This window comes from Pelecanus crispus, chromosome 2 (genome assembly GCF_030463565.1).
Source record: "Pelecanus crispus isolate bPelCri1 chromosome 2, bPelCri1.pri, whole genome shotgun sequence".
Taxonomy (NCBI): domain Eukaryota; kingdom Metazoa; phylum Chordata; class Aves; order Pelecaniformes; family Pelecanidae; genus Pelecanus; species Pelecanus crispus.
In genome coordinates, this window is record NC_134644.1 from 116,099,663 (window position 1) to 116,118,254 (window position 18,592).

The 18,592-nt window shown below is 41.4% G+C and overlaps 1 protein-coding gene across 2 annotated transcripts; it reads left to right on the plus strand.

The window, feature by feature from the left end:
- Positions 1-228: 228 nt before the first annotated feature.
- Positions 229-15,854, plus strand: CEP76 (centrosomal protein 76). 2 transcript variants are annotated; one of them, XM_075728289.1, is made up of 12 exons: positions 229-292; positions 1,549-1,704; positions 2,044-2,125; positions 2,488-2,712; positions 3,774-3,959; positions 5,662-5,759; positions 6,438-6,566; positions 9,367-9,558; positions 11,482-11,648; positions 13,462-13,795; positions 14,987-15,204; positions 15,671-15,854. In XM_075728289.1, the coding sequence occupies exons 1-12, from the start codon at positions 230-232 to the stop codon at positions 15,807-15,809; spliced, it is 1,989 nt and encodes a 662-aa protein (XP_075584404.1). In that variant the 5' UTR covers position 229; the 3' UTR covers positions 15,810-15,854. The 2 variants fall into 2 exon arrangements, with proteins under 2 accessions (XP_075584404.1, XP_075584405.1); XM_075728290.1 differs by lacking the exon at positions 2,488-2,712.
- Positions 15,855-18,592: the final 2,738 nt, after the last annotated feature.

An 18,592-nucleotide genomic window follows, 5' to 3' on the forward strand; every position in this document is an offset into this window, starting at 1 on the left:
GCGGCAGCAGAAAGGAGCGCCGCTCCTCTCTCCTCAGCAGGACGGGGCCTAACGGCAGTAACGGCAGTAACGGCACTAACGGCGGCGGTCACCCGCCCGCCCGCGAGGAGGCGGGGCAGCGGCCTCGCGCCCGTCGGAAGGGCCGTTGGGGGCGGGGCCTGGCGCGCGGACCCACCCCCCCCCGCTGCCGGGGCGGGAAGCGCCGCGGGTCTTGGCCTGCGCTGCCGCCATGTCGCTGCCGCCGGAGAAAGCCTCCGAGCTGAAGCAGATCATCCACCAGCAGCTGCTCAAGGTGGGGGCGTCTCGGCGGTAGAGCGGCGGAGCGACTTCTCCTGCCGGGGGAGGCCCTGGGGAGGAGGAGGGTAGTGGTGGTGGTTCTGGCCGGGCTGGCCGGGCTTTGCTGCTTGCCCTCTGGGCGGCGCGGCCCCCCGGCCCTTGGTGGCAGCGTTGCCGCTGAGGCGGTGGCAAGGCGCGCAGCGTGCTCGCTCTGTGCCCGCTCCCTCGCCCTGCTTTGTTTTGCCTACTTGAGCCGCGTCGGGTGGTTTGCAGGCGCCGTTCCAGGCGCCGTTTTGCCTCAGTGGCCTCTGCGGCCCCCCCCCGCAGGGCCCGCGGCGGTTCGCGCTCTCGTCCCCTCGCCGCCTCGGCGTGCGGCCTGTTTCCTCGCCGCCTCCTACCGCCCCCGCTCCTCGCCCTCATCTCCTCTTTCCTGGGCGGCGGAGAGACGGAGCCGAGGCCCCTGCCGTCCTGGCCGCCCGCCGCCGCTCTCGCTCTGCGCCGCTGCCCCGTTCGGGGCAGGCAGCGGTGCCGGCCGAGCCGGGGGGCCGCGGGGGCGAGGCCCGAAGCACCGGCGGGCTGAGCGGCGGGGTCGGCACCCTCAGACTGAGGCTTTTTTCTTTTTTTCTTTTTTTTTTTTTTTGCTTGCTGCTTTTTGCGTGAGGTTCTTGGGCTGGGTCTTGGACTGACGGCGAAATAAATGTGAATGCTTTACCTCATATATCGCAAAGTATTTAAAGGACTGCGGCCTTAACACCTTTCCTGTGTGAGACGCACCTTTGCAAATCCATGCAGTTTCACAGCTGAGATGAAGGGCAGACATTCTCTGACTTCCCTTGGAGCATAGGGGAAGCTTGCAATGGAGATTTCCTACTTTTGTGCTTTACCTGCAAGTAGATAAAGGTGAACTTTTTCCCTTAAAAAATAAAAAAACTATTATCCCAAGTTTGAATTTTGAGGGAGACAAGAAATTAGAGCAGTGACCATTTTACAATGGATGGATTTGCAGACCTTTTTGTAAGGAGGGAAATTCAAGGCGGGGGATAATGTCAAGAGCAGTGAAAATGCTCAGGTTTGGCATGTGACTTTTTTAACTGGTAGAGCTGCTTTGGTGAGATAGTGACTCGTTTGATTAGTCTGAAAGGATTAATATTTTAGTGTAGTTATTTCTGTGTTCCTAGGAGAATACCTGTAGTCTTATAGAGTGACTGTTTAGTCATAGCTGCTACCACTTAAAGAGCTTGTATTTGTAGCATATAGTGAATTTTCTTTCAGATGGATGTCCATGGCAGGATAAGAGAAGTTCTTGCTGAGACTATACGTGAAGAGTTAGCACCTGAGCATCAGCAGTTATCCACAGAAGATCTGATAAAAGCCTTGAGACAACGGGGAATCATTGATGATGTTATGAAGGAACTTAAATTTGTAACTGTAAGTAACTTTGGAAGAGTGAAAATATTTTTGCTTATTCCTCTTATGAACTTGGTGTTTTGACAAAGTGGAAATTCACTACTTCTAAAGGTTTGTAATGGCTTTACTGATTTGTGATATATTAGGAGCAGAACGGCTTAATGCATATGCTAAAATTGGTTTAATGATAATACTACATTGAAAGTATTTGTTCAGTTTCATTACATCTCAAGTACTAGAGGGAGCGTACTTGAGGAATGGCATTCAGCTGAAATGGAGGATTCTTTAATTTTTAGAAGACTGCGGTAAGAGTACTGTTGTATCCCTTGATGCCTTAAAACGTCTTAATTGTACTTCCAGGATGTGAATGAGAAGGAGAGGACTTCAGCTCCAAAACCATCAACACATTTTGTTGAGAGAGAACCACCAGTTTTGAAAAAAAGTATGTTGCTTGTTTATTTTAATATTTGGATTGTAGTTTTGAGAGAAATTTGAAGTTGTTGATTTTTGAACTCTGAATTAGTAATCCAGTGTGAACTGGCATAAAGGTGGATGGTTTTTCCTGCCTATCTACAGGAAGTAAATTCACATAAGCAGCAGAAATGATAAATGTGACTTTTTTTTAAAAAAATTAATTTATTTGACAGTAAGGTAACTTCCATACATTTTAAAATCACTTTCTCCTAAGCACTTGTCTCAGAAAAGTGTCTTTTTTTTTCCTAGTCTCCTGTTAGTTAACTGATATTTAACATGCTTCCTAAGATATGTTTGTAGTCTCTTCATTTTCATTGCTACGCTTTGCAGCTAACATTGACCCAACACGGAGGTATCTTTACCTTCAGGTTTTGGGTGGAAAAGCTTTTCTGGAACATCTTCAGGAACCGGAGCCTTTGCCTGGCCAAATCAGTTCTACCTTCACTCTGTGTTTACATTTTCGAAATCAGCGCTTCCGTTCTAAACCTGTCCCCTGTGCCTGTGAGCCAGACTTTCATGATGGTTTTTTACTTGAAGTACACAAGGATAGCCTAGGTAAGGAATATTGTGCGTTTAAAGCTGATGCTACCATTTTTTTTTTTTCTGACTTCAGAGTTACTGTGAAATACGCTTGATATTATTTAGTGGCTTGCTTTCCTATTTTTTATCATGGTTTCCTAAGGAAACAGGTGACTGTATTAGGTTATGCCACTTGTAGATCTTTCTCTACTCTTGCCTCTTCTTTTCCACTCTAAAATAACTTTATCCATAATTGACAGTGAGATGATAGTCTCAAAGATGGTAAGAGGTACTAAGGTGGCTGTGATTTTCATGAGCTTTGTGCTGACAAGTGAAGAAGGGAAATGTAAATTTGTCGTCATATGGAAGGCAAAACTTCAGTGTGAGTTCAGTTTGTCTACCAGTTGGCAAACACCTGCAGCAGAGTCAGTCATCCACAGCCTGTATTAACTGTTCTTCATTTGGGAGCCAGGGAACATGGTAGGAGCTAAGTATGTTATGAAAAGACTTCTGGATATTGTCTGAATCCTGTAGAAATCCAGGGTAGCTTATGGAATATCAGGGAACAGAGAGAAAGCCAGAGTTACTGCAGTTGGACTTGCAGAAGGGAGTGAGTATATCACAAATTCAAAGAAAACCAGACTTTGTTAATCTGCTGCTTATGGAGCAGTTTATATCATAGGGTCAAGCTTAACTACAGAGAAAGCTGTTTCTTAAATACTGATGTATAGTAAGTTGACCTGACACATTCATAGCCTTTATTAATAGACATTAATAGTCTTTATTTTCTCTAATGCTAATTCCATTTTGACTTTTGTGCAGTTGAACCAATTACATTGGAGTACTCAACTATAAGAATCTTTTTATCTCCTCTCTAAATTAACTGTAATATTTCAGTAGCTCTGTCCTAAACTGAGTTTGATTTTTTTTTTTTTTTTTTTTTAAGATGGGATCATTGCTTACACTTCTGGATGCGAGATTTTTTTCTTAAAATGCAATGTATGCAATGAATGTAAATGCATACTTTTTTTTTTTATTTTGAGGAGGGTTTGGGATGATAATATTCTTGCTATCTTATCTTGGTTTAATAATGGCAGGTGATGGAAGTAAAATGGTGGATGCGACCACTATGTTATCTATATGTGATCCAGTGCATATGGTTCTGATCAAAACAGACACATTTGGTGAGACAACGCTAGTAGCATCCTATTTCTTGGAGTGGCGATCTGTCTTGGCTGCAGAGAATGGCATAACAAATGTTGCTGTTGAACTCCTGGGTGTAGGTAAGGATAAATAATAAGGCTGTAATGATGACTTAAAATATTGGGTATACTTGGGTATCTACTGAGCCTGCTTATAAGCTTAAAGCAGTACTTATGTAGTTTAATTTTAGTTCAACTCATAAATGACTATAAGGTGTCCTTTGAAAATGTGTAGGAGACCAACGGTCAGATTTTTCTGTACCAAAATACTAAAAACGTATATTCCAGATCCTGTGTAATAATGGTCCCCATTTCTGGGAACTCTCACTACTGATTTTCTGCAAAATTTGGGTAAGTTATCAAAACCAAACCAAACAAAAATCAACCAATTCATTTCCAGGAATATATCAGACCAGTGCACTGAAGAGTAAAATCTAGCTTGTGTCCCTTTTGTAACAAACTAGCAACTGCTGGAGAAAGCGATAGCTGCTGTGCTGCCATTTATTCCAATAGCTGGAAGCATGTTTTCTGACAGAAGGGCTGAACAGCTTTGTTTAGGTGCTTAGCAGTTAGTATACATGTATATTTTTGTGTATCACTTGTCTCCACTCCACTTTTAGGATATTACGATTTAGTCGGTAAAGATTGTATCTAAGACTCAAATCTATCATGACTTCCTACGCTAGCTTATCCTACCTTATCTCAGAGTTTGGTCAAGTAGTAGCTGATGAGTCGTTTGAGTATTCTTTATCGCAATTTATCTACCTGCTAGGTAGGTGAGCAGTTCGTGATAGTTTCAAAAGAGATTAAAACTATACCTTCAGAATATTTTGAAGATTGGATATACTACATAAGTTATTCCTGATTGTTATCACTATTGCCTGCCTTTTTTTTTGTTTTTGGTTGATTTGGTGCAGTGTTTTATCCAGTGAACATAAATCTAGTAAGCTCATTTGCTAATATGTTTGTTAGCTTCATTTCCTTCTGAAAATGCTGACTGTTGCCAAATCTTTAGTAAGCAATATGGGTTTGGATAGTATCTCAAATGGAAAGCTTTTTATTTGTAATGACTTGGAAATGCATGACAAATAAGTTGAGTTTAATACTCAAATGGGTGATGGGAGGAGTTAAATCTAATTATCATTAGCTTTTGTCCGAGTAATAAATTATCAATCCAGTAAATCCAGTGCTTTCTCTCCTTTCCTGAAGTCTTGCCATTGTACAAAATGCATCAAGAACATCAAAGCATGCTGCCATCTCAGATAAATAGATGAACTACTATGTGAGGCTTCTGTTGCTTGTATTGCTTATAATCCTATCTCTCTCTTGTTTTGTAATGCTTCTGTTCTTTATGTAATTCAAAATTTTCACCATTATGCAACAACATCAGGTTCGTGGGGTTTTGTTGTTCGTTTGTTGTTTGGTTTTGTGGTGTTTTTTAAAGTCGATTATTTGTATGGCACTCTGGGTCCATCGTCAGGGACTGTATCTTGGGGAAGATGAACTTCACTTATGTCCAACTACTTACATTTGAGCTACCTGTGTAGTCAGTAGGAATAGGCACTTTTACAGTATGTGACTCTCCTACTCTGTTTTAGATGCCTGTTCTAGACACTTCTAGAATGTCATTCATCTCATACATCCCGGTACTGGCTGCAAAGAGGGCTTTGGATAATTATCTCACATCTAGATGTCTGCCTTTTTGGCCAGATTATGCTTTCTTACAGCCTCATTTGAGTTTGAAGTTTGAATAAAGATGCTTATTTTGCATTTTGGTTCAAAGGTACAGAATCAAAGGTTTCTGTTGGTGTTTTAAACATCAGACTGGAAATGTATCCACAGCTTAATAAGACGCTGTCTCCAGAAATAACTAATACTCAAGTAAGTAATTTCGGGGAGGGCTGACTTATTCTTTAATTGGGGGTGGAAAGCTCAGTGTAGAATTACTTATGTAGATATTGAGGGCTGTGGGTTTTTGAATGTTCGATACTTTTTTTTTCCCCATTAAATTTAAATGTAATTACCTTTTTTAAACTACTTGGTTTACACTGAACATTACTTTATCTGAAATAACTACTTTAGTAGTTTTTCTACTTACTTGTATCAAAACTTTAAGAAGAAAAATAAGAATGATGCAATATACCTGGTTTTCTTCAGGTAGTACATGTTTTCTTGCTCTCCCATTTGAAATAATAATAATTTCAATTCAGCTATTCTGCTTGGAAAGCCAGTAAATGTTGGCCTGAAGGTGCTCGCAGATACTCTTCCACACATCAAAAGCTGAGCAATTCTTCTGTACAGAAGTGCATCACTTAAGATGAGCACTACTTCAAGTCAAGCTTGATATATGAGCCTGCAAACAAGAAATGTAACTTGAGGTTTCTGTTCATTGGATTTTAATTTAAAAATACTATTATTCTGCATTTGCATGGCACACTTTAAATATTAAGCTTTATTTTACATAGCCCCGACTTGGTGTTCATTACTTACTGATTACGGGTTTTTTTCCCCTGTTTGGAAAATATGGGTGTGATTGGTTATGTTTTTCTTTACCTGCAGTTTGCTTTGGAACGTCAGAAAACAGCAGAAAAAGAACGATTATTTCTTGTATATGCTAAACAGTGGTGGAGAGAATACCTACAGATAAGGCCTACACACAACGAAAGGCTAGTAAAGATTTTTGCACAGGTTTGTAAATTTCACAGACAGACCAATCCTTTCTTAAGTTACCTTTTTACTTTTATTTTATTTTGAAGTTTATGTGTATATAGAATCTGTATAGATTTATGATGTGGTTACGTTCAGGTCAGGGGTACATGTGGTGTATCATGCAAAAAATGAAATTTGTAAGGATTGAACTTCTATATGTGTATTGAAGCTCAATAGCGTGATGCAGAAAGAAGGCTTGCTCCAACCACTTCTGATGCACGAGGTGATAAAAAAGCCTCTTTAGTCTTTTCCTTGAATACTCACAAATGGCAAAGGCTTAAGTGATCTGTGCAAACTATTTCAAACAAGTTTTACACCAGATAAAACAGTTATATAAAATGGACTTACTTACATCTGTCAGAACAGATCCAAACAATATTTGAGCTCTGTGTGGTCTGTAAAGCAATCTGTCTGGTTAATGTTGCACAGTAGCTACAGGCATAATTATAGTAGGCTAATAAATTACTATGCATCAGTTGCTCCTTGGTAACTGTCCCTCAGTAAAAGGAATGGTATGATTCTTTGCATTTTTAGTGCTGTGAATTTATCTTGCATGGTAGCAATTTTCCTGGCACAGATAATGAGCAGTAGCTTATTATCTCAAAGTAACTTCCTGAAGCGATCCCTGCCTACTCTTTCTTTTCAGTAAAGTAACAGCTTCCATTCTAGTTGTACCGTGAGTGTTCAGTAGTGATGTGAACTTCCAAATAAGGGTGTGGTGGGTTGATCCCAGCCAGCAGCTGAGCCTTCTCCCAGTCACTCTCTCGCTCCACCCCAGCGGAATGGAGGAGAGAATGGGAAGGGCAAAAGTGAGGAAAAACTCATGGGTCAAGATGAAGACAGTTTAATAAGTGAAGAAAGGAAGAGGGGGAAAAAAAGTGATGCAAAGACACTCACTCACCACCTGCCATCAGCAGGCTGATGCCCAGTGAGTCTCTAAGCAGGGGCTAGTTTAGAAGAAGTTTGTTCTCCACGCCTACCAGTTTTATTGCTGAACATGATGCTATATGGCATGGAATATCCCTTTGGTCAGTTCGGGTCCGCTGTCCTGGCTGTGTCCCCTCCCAGCCTCTTGTCCACCCCAAACTTAATCCATGTCGGGGCAGAATGAGAAACAGAGAAGGCCTTGACGCTGTGCAGGCCCTGCTCGGCAATAGCTGAAACATTGGTGTGTTATCAACACTGTTTTGGTCACAAATCTAAAACAAAGCACCATAGGGGCTGCTATAAAGAAAATTAACTCCATCCCAGCCAGACCCAGTACAAAGGCTTAAGGTTTTCAGGGCAGGGTTTATAGACAAACAAAATATAAAATTAAATAGGGAATTCTAGAACTGGGAGTTTGGCTGGGACGTGAGGTAAAAATGGGACTTGTACTATTTTGAGAATAAAGCAATGTGTGAATTAATGGTATTCCACTTCCTGAACCCACAAAGCTACAGTAGGGTTGGGAAGAAGGTTGGAGCGAAGGGTTTGTGGATAGGATTAGAGGACTAAGTTCTTTGTTACAAGAACAGTGTAGAAACTGGCAGCCCTCAGAACACTATAGGAACTAGGCCCCCTGCTAGTTCAGTACCTATAGAGAGCTTAGCTTGATTCTCCCGCTGGTTATAGCAAATGTTAGTAAAACTGCCCTTAATGGCCCTTCTCATTTCTGGGAACAGAAGAACAACAGAATTGTTTGATAATTTAGTTATCAGCCAGTTTCGTAGGTGTAATGTAGAAGCCTGCATTACACATATAAAACTATATTAAATAAATAATGAATCCTTCTTGTGATCCCCCCCCCCCCACCTTGCTTTCTAGCTGTGAAATAATTTCCAACAGGATTCCAGTCAGATTCAAATAAATGTGCTTTTCTTATGCCAACTTGCTGGAAAAGCATGACAAAGCCTTAATGGGGGCAATACATGACTACAGTAAAAAATATGATACCATGGTTTCCTGAAGCTGCAGACATTTAAAAGGCTTTGATCCCTTTTTAAATATAGAAACATAAAAATACCAGTTTAACCCAGCGAGAAGGAGTTCTATACTGCTTGAAATAGTTTTAATAGTTGACAATCATAGTGTTTCCCTGCAGCACATAATAAACCAGACCTTTTTCCAGTCGCTTTCTTCATTTTTCAAGAAATTAGAAATTCTTAGTATTACTACTCTTGTAATTTTTATAGATCTAGTGACATCATTGTGAGTAAATTTTATTGGTTTTTTTCTATTATGACAAGAGGGAAAAAGTATTCAAGTTCAGAAGCAAATAGACACCATTTAAACTCTGAAATCAGCTGCTTAGTGCTTAATGCTTTGGGTGGTGTATTTTGGGGGTTTGTTGTGAGTGTTGGTGGGTGTGTGGCTTTGAGGGGTTTTTTGTTTGATTTGAGTTTTTTTTGTTGGATGTGGGGTGTTTGGTGGCTGGTGGGTTTTTTGTTTGGGGTTTTTTTGTTTGATGATAATATGGAAATTGACAGTGGATTGAGCATGAACAGTTCCTCACCCATTTAAGGAAATTAAGTTCAACCTGTACTGCTCCAGTACAGGTTTATCTAGAGTGTCCTACTAGTGACAGAGCTAGCAGAAAAATCTAACTGTAAAGTCCCGCTAAATGATTTGCCTTAATGGTCTTGTGTCTCAATCCTAGAAGGATTTTTGTGTCTTAATATTTTTCAGTGATGTTTATTTCAGGGAGAATAAATCCCATAGCAAAAAAGACAGTTTAAGTTAAGATGAATCTGTTGTAACATTTGTGTGTCTGGCAAATAAACATATTTTATATGTTCAGGATGAAAATGGAATAAACCGTCCAGTATGTTCATTTATCAGACCACTTCGAGCAGGCCGGTTGCTAGACACCCCTAGACAAGCAGCACGATTTGTCAGTGTCCTGGGTTATGAAAGAGCTCCTGTCATCGGTGGAGGTGGTGGCAAACAAGAACAGTGGTGCACCCTTCTTGCTTTTTTATGTAGAAACAAGGTATGTGAAAGCGTTTTTTGTGTGGCACAGTAGAGTTGGATCATATTCTAACTGAAGTCAGTAATTTAAAACAGGCTGCAAATACATGGATTAAATAAAATTTTGAGAATTCTATCACAGTAACTTATTTAAGACCTTTTTAAAAAGAAGAAACATGTTAAATAGGAGACAAGAAGGCTTTGGAGCAGACTTTCTCTACTGCTGTTGTTGGGGTCCATTTGTCAATACATCTGTTTGACAATAAGCTTGCTTTTCTTCATTTGCTTTTTTTAAGATCCTGTATAATTATTCAGTAAATCCCTGCTAGTGTGCAGGCCACTAATTTAAATTCTGGACTAATCCAGGAAGAGTTGGAAAAGTCTCTTTTGTAAAACTGATTTTTTTAGATGGGCTAAAATATACTCAGTCATTGTAACGTTTTTTGCAAGATAGGGATTTTCACTAAAAGTTTCAGCCTAGTTCTTAGTGATCTGACACTTGTATCATATGACTATAACAAATGACACAAATTGTAACTTATTCTGGTTTATAGCTCTTCTGTTGTATGAATAAAAGTAGTAGTGATCCCTTTTAATACCTCTTTGGAGTGGTCGATGCTTTTTGCCGCCACTGAGATTCTTCTGCATTCAAAAACAATCTCACTGATGTGTTTATATTAAAAAGATCTGTTCTTCTTGGCAGCAGGAGCTGTGTCTCTATTTTTAGACCTGTCTCAAAGACCACACAGAACAGATGTTAGCTGTTGTCTCTGAATATCGCATCATGCACAGGTACCATATAAAGGCACCACTGGCTGCCCACTGGCTTTCAGATGGAGGTGGTGATTGCGACTTTGAGGACTGTTGCGTTTGGAGGCACAGAGGAAGGGTTTCCTCCAAGGCAGAAGTGGAAAACTGTGTAGAAAATAGCTGAATTTAGCCCCTGAGACACCAGCCGGACCTTTATTAATTCTTTTGTGGAAAGTGGTGTGGCATTATTAAATGAACACAGGTTCGCCAGAAACTTGTTTAAACCTACTTTTCTAGATATTTCCCTTGTACATTATGGTAGGGGAAGATTGTGTTATCTGTGTAATGAACAGATACATGCTGCGAGAACACAGAATTTTACATTTTCAACATTCTGGATAGCATTTGACTAAAGAGCTGTACTGTTCTACGTCTGAATGCTGTGCTTTGTATTATGAAGGCTTAGTTGTATGAGGAAGTTTTTCTTACTTTACAGCTAACATTTGTAAAGAATTTAAGATAAAAAGAATATTACAGATCACATTCAGAAATTAATTTCTGTGAATTACCAATGGTAGCAATAAATTTATGAAGGAAACTTTTTTTCCTAGTTGAAGGGAAATGCAGCTACATATGACTTCCAGTTGTTACACAGTTAGTTCTTTGGGGCATTTGCTTTACTTTTTTTAATTTTTGAACTTTGACAACACATTCAAGACAGTAAAATTATTATAGAATTACATTTTATTAACTGATTAAATTTCCTAACTGTGTGAAAATGCTGCGTAATTTTTAATATTACCTCAGGTATTTGCCTTATGTACATTTTGGCTTTTAGTTAGAATGTTAGTTTTTTCTTTACGGGTCAATAGATTCTGGTTTTGGTTTACCTGAAGGTATCTTTGCGATCATAAGAAATGTTTTCCAGTATTAATCATACAGTACATTTGAATAAAAAATATAAATAATCTATCATTAGGACATACCACTATTTTTAAACTATTTTTTCTATTACAGGAAACTAAAACTTGTCAAATTTAAAACTTAAAATTCTGACTTCTGATACGTGGTTTAGGTAAACAGGAGGAAAACACAGCTTGTTAAATCATGATTAGAGAAATATCACTATTTTCTTTCTTTTAAGGTTTTATCCATGCCTGATACTCAAACCAGCTTACTAATATTTACTGCCTAGGGTGACTGTGAAGATCATGCTAACCTTCTGTGCAGTCTTCTTCTTGGGTTTGGATTGGAAGCCTTTGTGTGTGTTGGAACAAAAGCAAAAGGAGTCCCCCACACTTGGGTAATGACTTGTGGAACTGATGGAACAATTACTTTTTGGGAGAGCTTAACAGGACATAGGTGAGTAAAAGGAATACAAGAAAACTGAGCAATGTATATTGAGGTTTGTGTGGGCTATTTTTCTGTTTCTTTTTTGTTTTTCATCTTTACACCCTGTCATGTAACTCATGTAATGAAAGACAAAAGTCTTCGAATCTTTTTTCTGTGTACTGCTCTTGTTTGGAAAAGAACTGGTTCAGTGTAAGGTGAAATATTTCAACAGTTTGTAATATTTTTCAGTTTTCAGTGGCTTTAATACAGTATAGCAAATGTTTCGTGTCTTATGGCAGCTGATTGCCGTTGATGCTATCGCTGCCATCATTTGTAAAGAAGGAAATGAAATCTGACATGAGTGTTAGGAACTGTCGTGCTTTAACCCCAGCCAGCAACTAAGCACCACCCAGCCACTTGCTGAGTCCCCCTCGGTGGGATGAGGGAGAGAATTGGAAGGGTGAAAGTGAGAAAACTCGTGGGTTGACATAAAGACAGTTTAATAGGTAAAGCAAAAACATATGCACATAAGCAAAGCAAAAAAAAAAAAAGTTCATTCACTGCTTCCCATTGGCCGGCAGGTATTCAGCCATCCCCAGGAAAGCAAGGCTCCATCACATGTAACAGTTACTTGGGAAGACAAACGCCATCACTCTGAATGTTCCCCTGTTTCCTTCTTCTTCCTCCAGCTTTGTATGCTGAGCATGACGTCATATTGTGTGGAATATCCCTTTGGTCAGTTGGGGTCAGCTGTCCCAGCTGTGTCCCCTCCCAGCTTCTTGTGCACCCCCAGCCTGCTCGCTGGTGGGGTGCGGTGAGGAGCAGAAAAGGCCTTGACTCTGTGTAAGCGTGGCTCACAGCAACTAAAACATCCCTGTGTTATCAACACTGTTTCCAGCACAAACCCAAAACATAGCCCCATGCTAGCTGCTATGAAGAAAATTAACTCTATCCCAGCCAAAACCAGCACAGGAACCCATATTTTTTTCCTTATTTCATCTGTGGAATCACCATTACGTTACTTTTTTCCCTTGCAGAAACCTCTGCAAGTTCTCTTGAGATTCTCTCTCATTTGGGTTATTTTAGAAGGGCATGTGTAGCTGTTCTGTATTCCAAAGCTTCTGGAACCTGTTCGTTAAAAATTCTTTCCCTTCTTATTCTGTGTGTCCTATTGCTCAAGTGTGTAGAATGGTACTCAGTCCCAATTTTTATATAAAAATAAAAATTGCTCCAAATGTCAATGAAAAGAACTTCCTCTTTACTGGTGATACTCAGCACTGTGATCCATCCCATTGTACTTCCTAGTGCTATTTGAAGTGTTACTTCTGGAAACATAATTTTTGTAATATATAGCTCCAAGCTGCATTGGTAGAAGCACAGTGGGACTATACATTTGAATATGAGACTTGTGGCTTTGTGAAAAGTGCTGATTAATATCCAGTGTTGAAAATAAACAATTCTGTTTTGCTACTGTTTGTATACCCTGTGATTAGCATTTGGAGATGTATTTCTCTAAATGTGACAAGTAGTGGGGAGACTGTATGGGTATGTTGTTATAGTTGCAGAATTTAATTGCTGTTGAATATCTGCTTGATTAATCAGCTTATTTTTCTAGATTTAAAGAAGAAAGTGGTGTATTATTTCATTGTATGGTATGACTCCAAAATGTGTATAATTACTTTTCTGTAAATAAATGAATGCCATTTTGGAGGGGAAAAAAATACTTTAACAAACTTGGCTTGTATTTTTAAAAGGAGAAATGGCTTATATCTATCCCATCTAAAAATTTTTACCTTGCCTTGCAATAAGGTCTGTTAATAAGAGATTGAATGTTTTTGATTAGGTACATCCACAGACCTATCAACCCTGATGACCCTCCACTAGTTGAACAACCCAAGCCACTGTATCCTTATCGCACGATAGGTTGTATCTTCAACCATCAAAAGTTCTTCGGAAATTGTCAGCCCTCTGACTCTGTGGAGGTCTGTGTGTTTGACCTGCGTGATGAATCTAAATGGAAACCCATGAGTGGAGAAGCAGTAAAATCTGTATGTTCGCCTGGAACAACATCTTCAGTTCCCCCTTTTCCTCCTCTGTGTGCTTCCGCAATAGATGCTGCGGTAACAAGCAACGAGATAGAATTGCAGCTGAGAATACTGGTCTCTGAACACAGAAAGGTAATACTGTTTAAAGATTGTCATTGATCTGTTGTGGTAATAAAGGTGCATGTTTTTACTGTATACTTGTTTTGGGTAGCCATTTGTCAGTTCACATACTCATATCTTTGCAATGTGTTTTCCATCAGCTTTTGCAGAAATGTGGTATGTGAAAAGTGAAATAACTGAAAAATTGTTTGGAAACACTGTACTGAGCTAGTTTAGGTGTCATACTTATTACTTGCAATGGTGATTCTGTAGCCTCGTGTGGGCTCTTCCCCCCACCCTGCCTTTGCCTCCGATTCTAGGTCTGTGATCTTCAGCTTACTGGCACCTGCAGACCACCTCCAAGTGGTCTGTAAAAGCTAGGAAGATCAAATCTGGTTGTCAGTGGGCTTTGCCTATCCATCGCAAATGTTTTTGGTCCCTAGATAAAAGCAGGCTTTCAGCTTTCATGATCTTACCCTGACTGCTTCACAAAATCAGAAGGTATTTCTAGAAGTTAATTTCGTCCTTTATCAGGATTTTTACAAGACATAAAGTGCCAGACATGATTCTTCCGGTGCTGGATATGAAGGAGATGGTATTTTAAATCCCTCTTACCTTATGTCTGGTTTTAATGGGGTTTTCTGGTTGTTTTTATCTCCCACACAATGCTCAACCTCTGGGGTGGCAAGTAATTCTCAGAGTATGAATCTCATGCAATGTTGAATATGTATGTGGTAGATTTTTCTACTTCTTTGCACTTGTGGGATGATAGGAGGAAGGTGCATGTATGTGTGTGTGTGCTTTGGGGAGCTGTTGTGCCTTGTTTTTTCAGAAGTGAGTTTCAATGAGAGACATTGGAGAAATGTGAGGTGAATCTTAGTTGATCTTTCCCATATTTTTGCTGTGCATTTATGCACTATCTTCTTACATTTCATGCAGAGATCCTGTAGCTAAAACATTTAGTTTCAACTCTGCTGGTCTTGTTTTAGTCTAGTAGTCTAACTTCATTTCTCGATAAATGTTTGATATTTTGTTGATGGTGTTTGATTCTTCTGGTTGGTGTGTGAATCAATATAGAAATCTTACTACTTCGTGGATTCACTTCCATTAACTACAAATTAAAGATTTGTCATAGATTTATTTGAGTCTATACAGTATACTAGCTTATTAATATCCTCATGTTCATTCTGCACGGTTGTCATCATTCTGTGACTTGCCTCATAGGATCTTGGCCTTTCTACTGTTTGGGATGACCATCTATCCTATCTGTTGTCACCAGCATTAGCGGCCTATGAGCTCGAACGTACAACAAGCATTTCTGCAGGAAATGAAGAGTTTCAAGATGCTGTAAGAAGAGCGGTACCTGATGGTCACACATTTAAAGGGTTTCCTATCCATTTTGTATACAGAAATGCCAGGAGAGCATTTGCCACATGTCTTCGGTGAGTTTAAATGTAAAGATACGTATGTTAAAACCAAATAGTAATACTTAATTATGAATTGCAACTCGGGGTTTTTTCTGGATAATGACATTTAAAGAAAATTAATTTCCTTAAATTAGAAGTGGAAGAAGAGTTGTGTAGTATATGTAACGGGTCATGGGGTACAGAGCTTTTATGTTACATTGGTGAGTTCAGTGATGATAGACTTCTCACAGGTTAAATTAAAGAACGAGGAGTTAATTTAATTTATCCGTACTTGCTAAAAATTATCAGTGGTGGTTTTGTTTTCCTCCAAGGCAACAGCCCCTGCACTGTAGAACAATATTATTATTTGTAATGACAGACTTGTGACACTCGTTGTTATTTGAGTGTTAGTCACATTTGAAATAACTGCATATAGGTAATTGAAAAAGTTTATAATAGCTTCATAACATCTGTTACTCTCGGTTTTCTTTTTGTCAAATAGGTCTCCTTTTTGTGAAGAAATAATCTGTTGTAGGGGGGACCAAGTGCGACTTGCAGTTCGTGTACGAGTATTTACATACCCTGAATCTGCATGTGCTGTTTGGATCATGTTTGCTTGTAAATACCGCTCTGTCCTTTGAAAAAAACCAAAATCGTTCAGACCTTTTTAGATCTGCAGAAGAATGTGTGTGGGTATAAAATTATGCAATTAAAAACTAATACTGTATTTTATGTAATAGCCAATGATTTTGAATGCCACAGTGTGTGTATTGAGGAGGATTGTGTACACAGTAATGATTGTATTTATAAAGAGAATTTATTTTTAATAAAAGTTACTTTTAATATTTAGAGGAATGTAGGTCAAGTTACTAAAATGTGTGCATAAAATACTAGCTTCTCTACTACGGTTCTGAATTGGTGTGAGAATTCATGTAGAAAAAAGTCTGGTTTACTCTTCAGGGTAAGAGACTCTGTTTTACCTCTCCTCTCCATGTAGCGTCCAGGGTGTACTTTGTGAGTGACTGAGATCCAGAAATACTGAAGTTTAAGCATGAGTCCTTTCCACAACAAAATTAATTTCTGCCTCTCTTGGACCTAGCAAACGTTCAGCTTCAAAGAACAGTTCAGTCAGGTATAAGTAGGTAATCTTGTTAATCTATGAATTTCATAATTGATTGATTTTTTTTTTTTTTTAATGTTTAAAATTAAGACTTGGATACCTGAAGATGTGGATAGCTGTGCTGGGTTAGATAAAGTGGTTTAGCCTGATGCCTTTTTCCTGACATTAGCTTAGGAAGTTTCTGAGGTAGAAGTTGTAGCCAGGCCATTTTGCTTAACAGCTGTTCATGATTTTGTCTAATTCTGACACTCAGATCCATGCTTAATTGTCCATCTATGGTTTTGTCTTAAACCTGTCAATGATGGTTTTGATGAGTGTCTTTTAGTCTTCATGCTTTGAGAAATGACAAGCAGTTGGACCTACTGAACTTCTTCCATACTCTGCCTCTCATGTTTTTCACCACGTGGACTCCAGCCATCTCTTTTTGAGCCTGAGGAATCCAAAACTATTTGATTTCTTCCGTAGGAGCCATTCCATCGCTTTGGTTATCTGTGTCCACCTACTTCTGTTCTACTTCTAAGAAAGATTCAACTCTTTCTGCTGGTGCTGGAGCAAAAAACAAAACCAAAACCAAACAAAAAACCAAACCCAGAAACCCCAAAAACTAATCCTAGAGAAGCTTGCAACACATACAGCAGCAGTGAATATTGGCATTTTGCATGTACATTTAATCAGCAGTGTGGTAGTGTGACACTATTTTTGTCTTTTCTTTTTTTTTTTTTCCCCAGAAGTGTTAAATACTGCCTACTGCAGCACTTGGGTTTTAACCTGAGATTTTAATAGTGCATTATGTACTATTATGTACATTATATGTACATATGCCAGTACATTATGTACTGGCTCTGCTGTGAACAGATTTCAAGCACTTTCAAAATCTGGTTTTGTGTTACCTTCCTTTTTGCACCTGAAAGATCAGAAGGTGCTCATTTGCCTGTTACACAGCACGCAGGCCCTGACGAAAGCTTCACACAGTCCCATCACATCCAATACGACGCAAAAGGCGGGATCGTGTGGTATGGTGGAAGTTGCTAAATTAAATGGCTTTATGTAAATCGTAGTTGTCTCTTAGGTGAGCAGTGTACGTCAGCGCAAGAGGGAGCAAGCCGCCACGTTCGGCACAGCTGGAAGCGAGACAGGGAGCCTCCCCGGCGCGCGGCACCGCGCGTGTGCGCCAGGGGGCGCTGCGCAATGCTGGCGCGTGGCTCGTACGCTCCGGTCTTTCGTACGAAGCAGGTGCGAAGGGGAAATTTTTAATTTCCTGTTACATATGCTAGCTAAATTTGTAGACTTCCAAGGGGGAAAAAAAAAAAAAACCAACCCACCCAAATGATAGAAATTTTTTTTTTTTTTTGATGGGAGTTTCAAGTTCTTCCGTCTCTCCACCGCGAAGCCGGGAGAAGCTGGGGCGGAGGGGCCGGCTGTGCCCTCGGGGCGCCCGGGAGCCTTCGGGGGCGGGTTGGGAGACGATTCCCTTTCTGGCCCTTTGCAGACGGTGCTGGTGGAGCTGCTGCCAGCCTTTGCCGGTACCCTCGGCGTCCGCCGCCTGCCTCGCTGCTGCGGGGGACGGGGCCGCGCCGCCCTCCTGCTGCAAAAGCAGGGGCTTGCCCACGCTGTCCTCGGAAACCTGGAGCATCCGTGATGGAGATGTGGGGTGGCGTCATTGCTGGGATGCTGGCGGTGCGGCGGGGTGCCGTCCCGCTTTCTGGCTGGAGATGGTTTGTTTCTTGGGGGGGGGGGGGGGCGCAGAAACAGCGGCCCGAGGGTTATGAGAGGAGAACACCGCGTCGCTACCCGCGCCTAAGGCAGGCGTGGAAGCCCAGCGTCTCCGAAGGGGGCTTAAGCACTGCCCACGGACACGGGGGGTGCCGCGGCAGCCCCGGGGCGCGAACCCCGCCGCCTCCCGCCCCGCGCAGCCAGGCCGCCGCCCGCCGCGAGGGCCGGGCCGGGGCGGGGCGGGGCGGCTCTGGCGGCGGCAGGGGGCGCTGCGGCGCCGGGCGGCGGCGGCGGGCGGCGGGCGGCGGGGGCGGGCGGGGACGCCATTGCGTTGCCATGAGCTGTCTGCCCCTGCGGCGCTGGCAGCGGCGGGCGGCCCGGGCGCCGCTCCTCCTGCCGGCCGCTGCCTGCTGCGCGGGCCGGGCCGTCCGGCGGCCTGGTGGCACTAGCGGGGCGGGGAGGATGAGCACGGCGGGACCGGGCGCCAGCAGCAGCAGCAGCAGCAGCAGCAGCAGCAGCAGCAGCACAAGCAGCACAAGCAGAAGCAGCGGTAGCAGCCGCCGCGGCGGAGCCGGTCACTGAGCCGAGGAG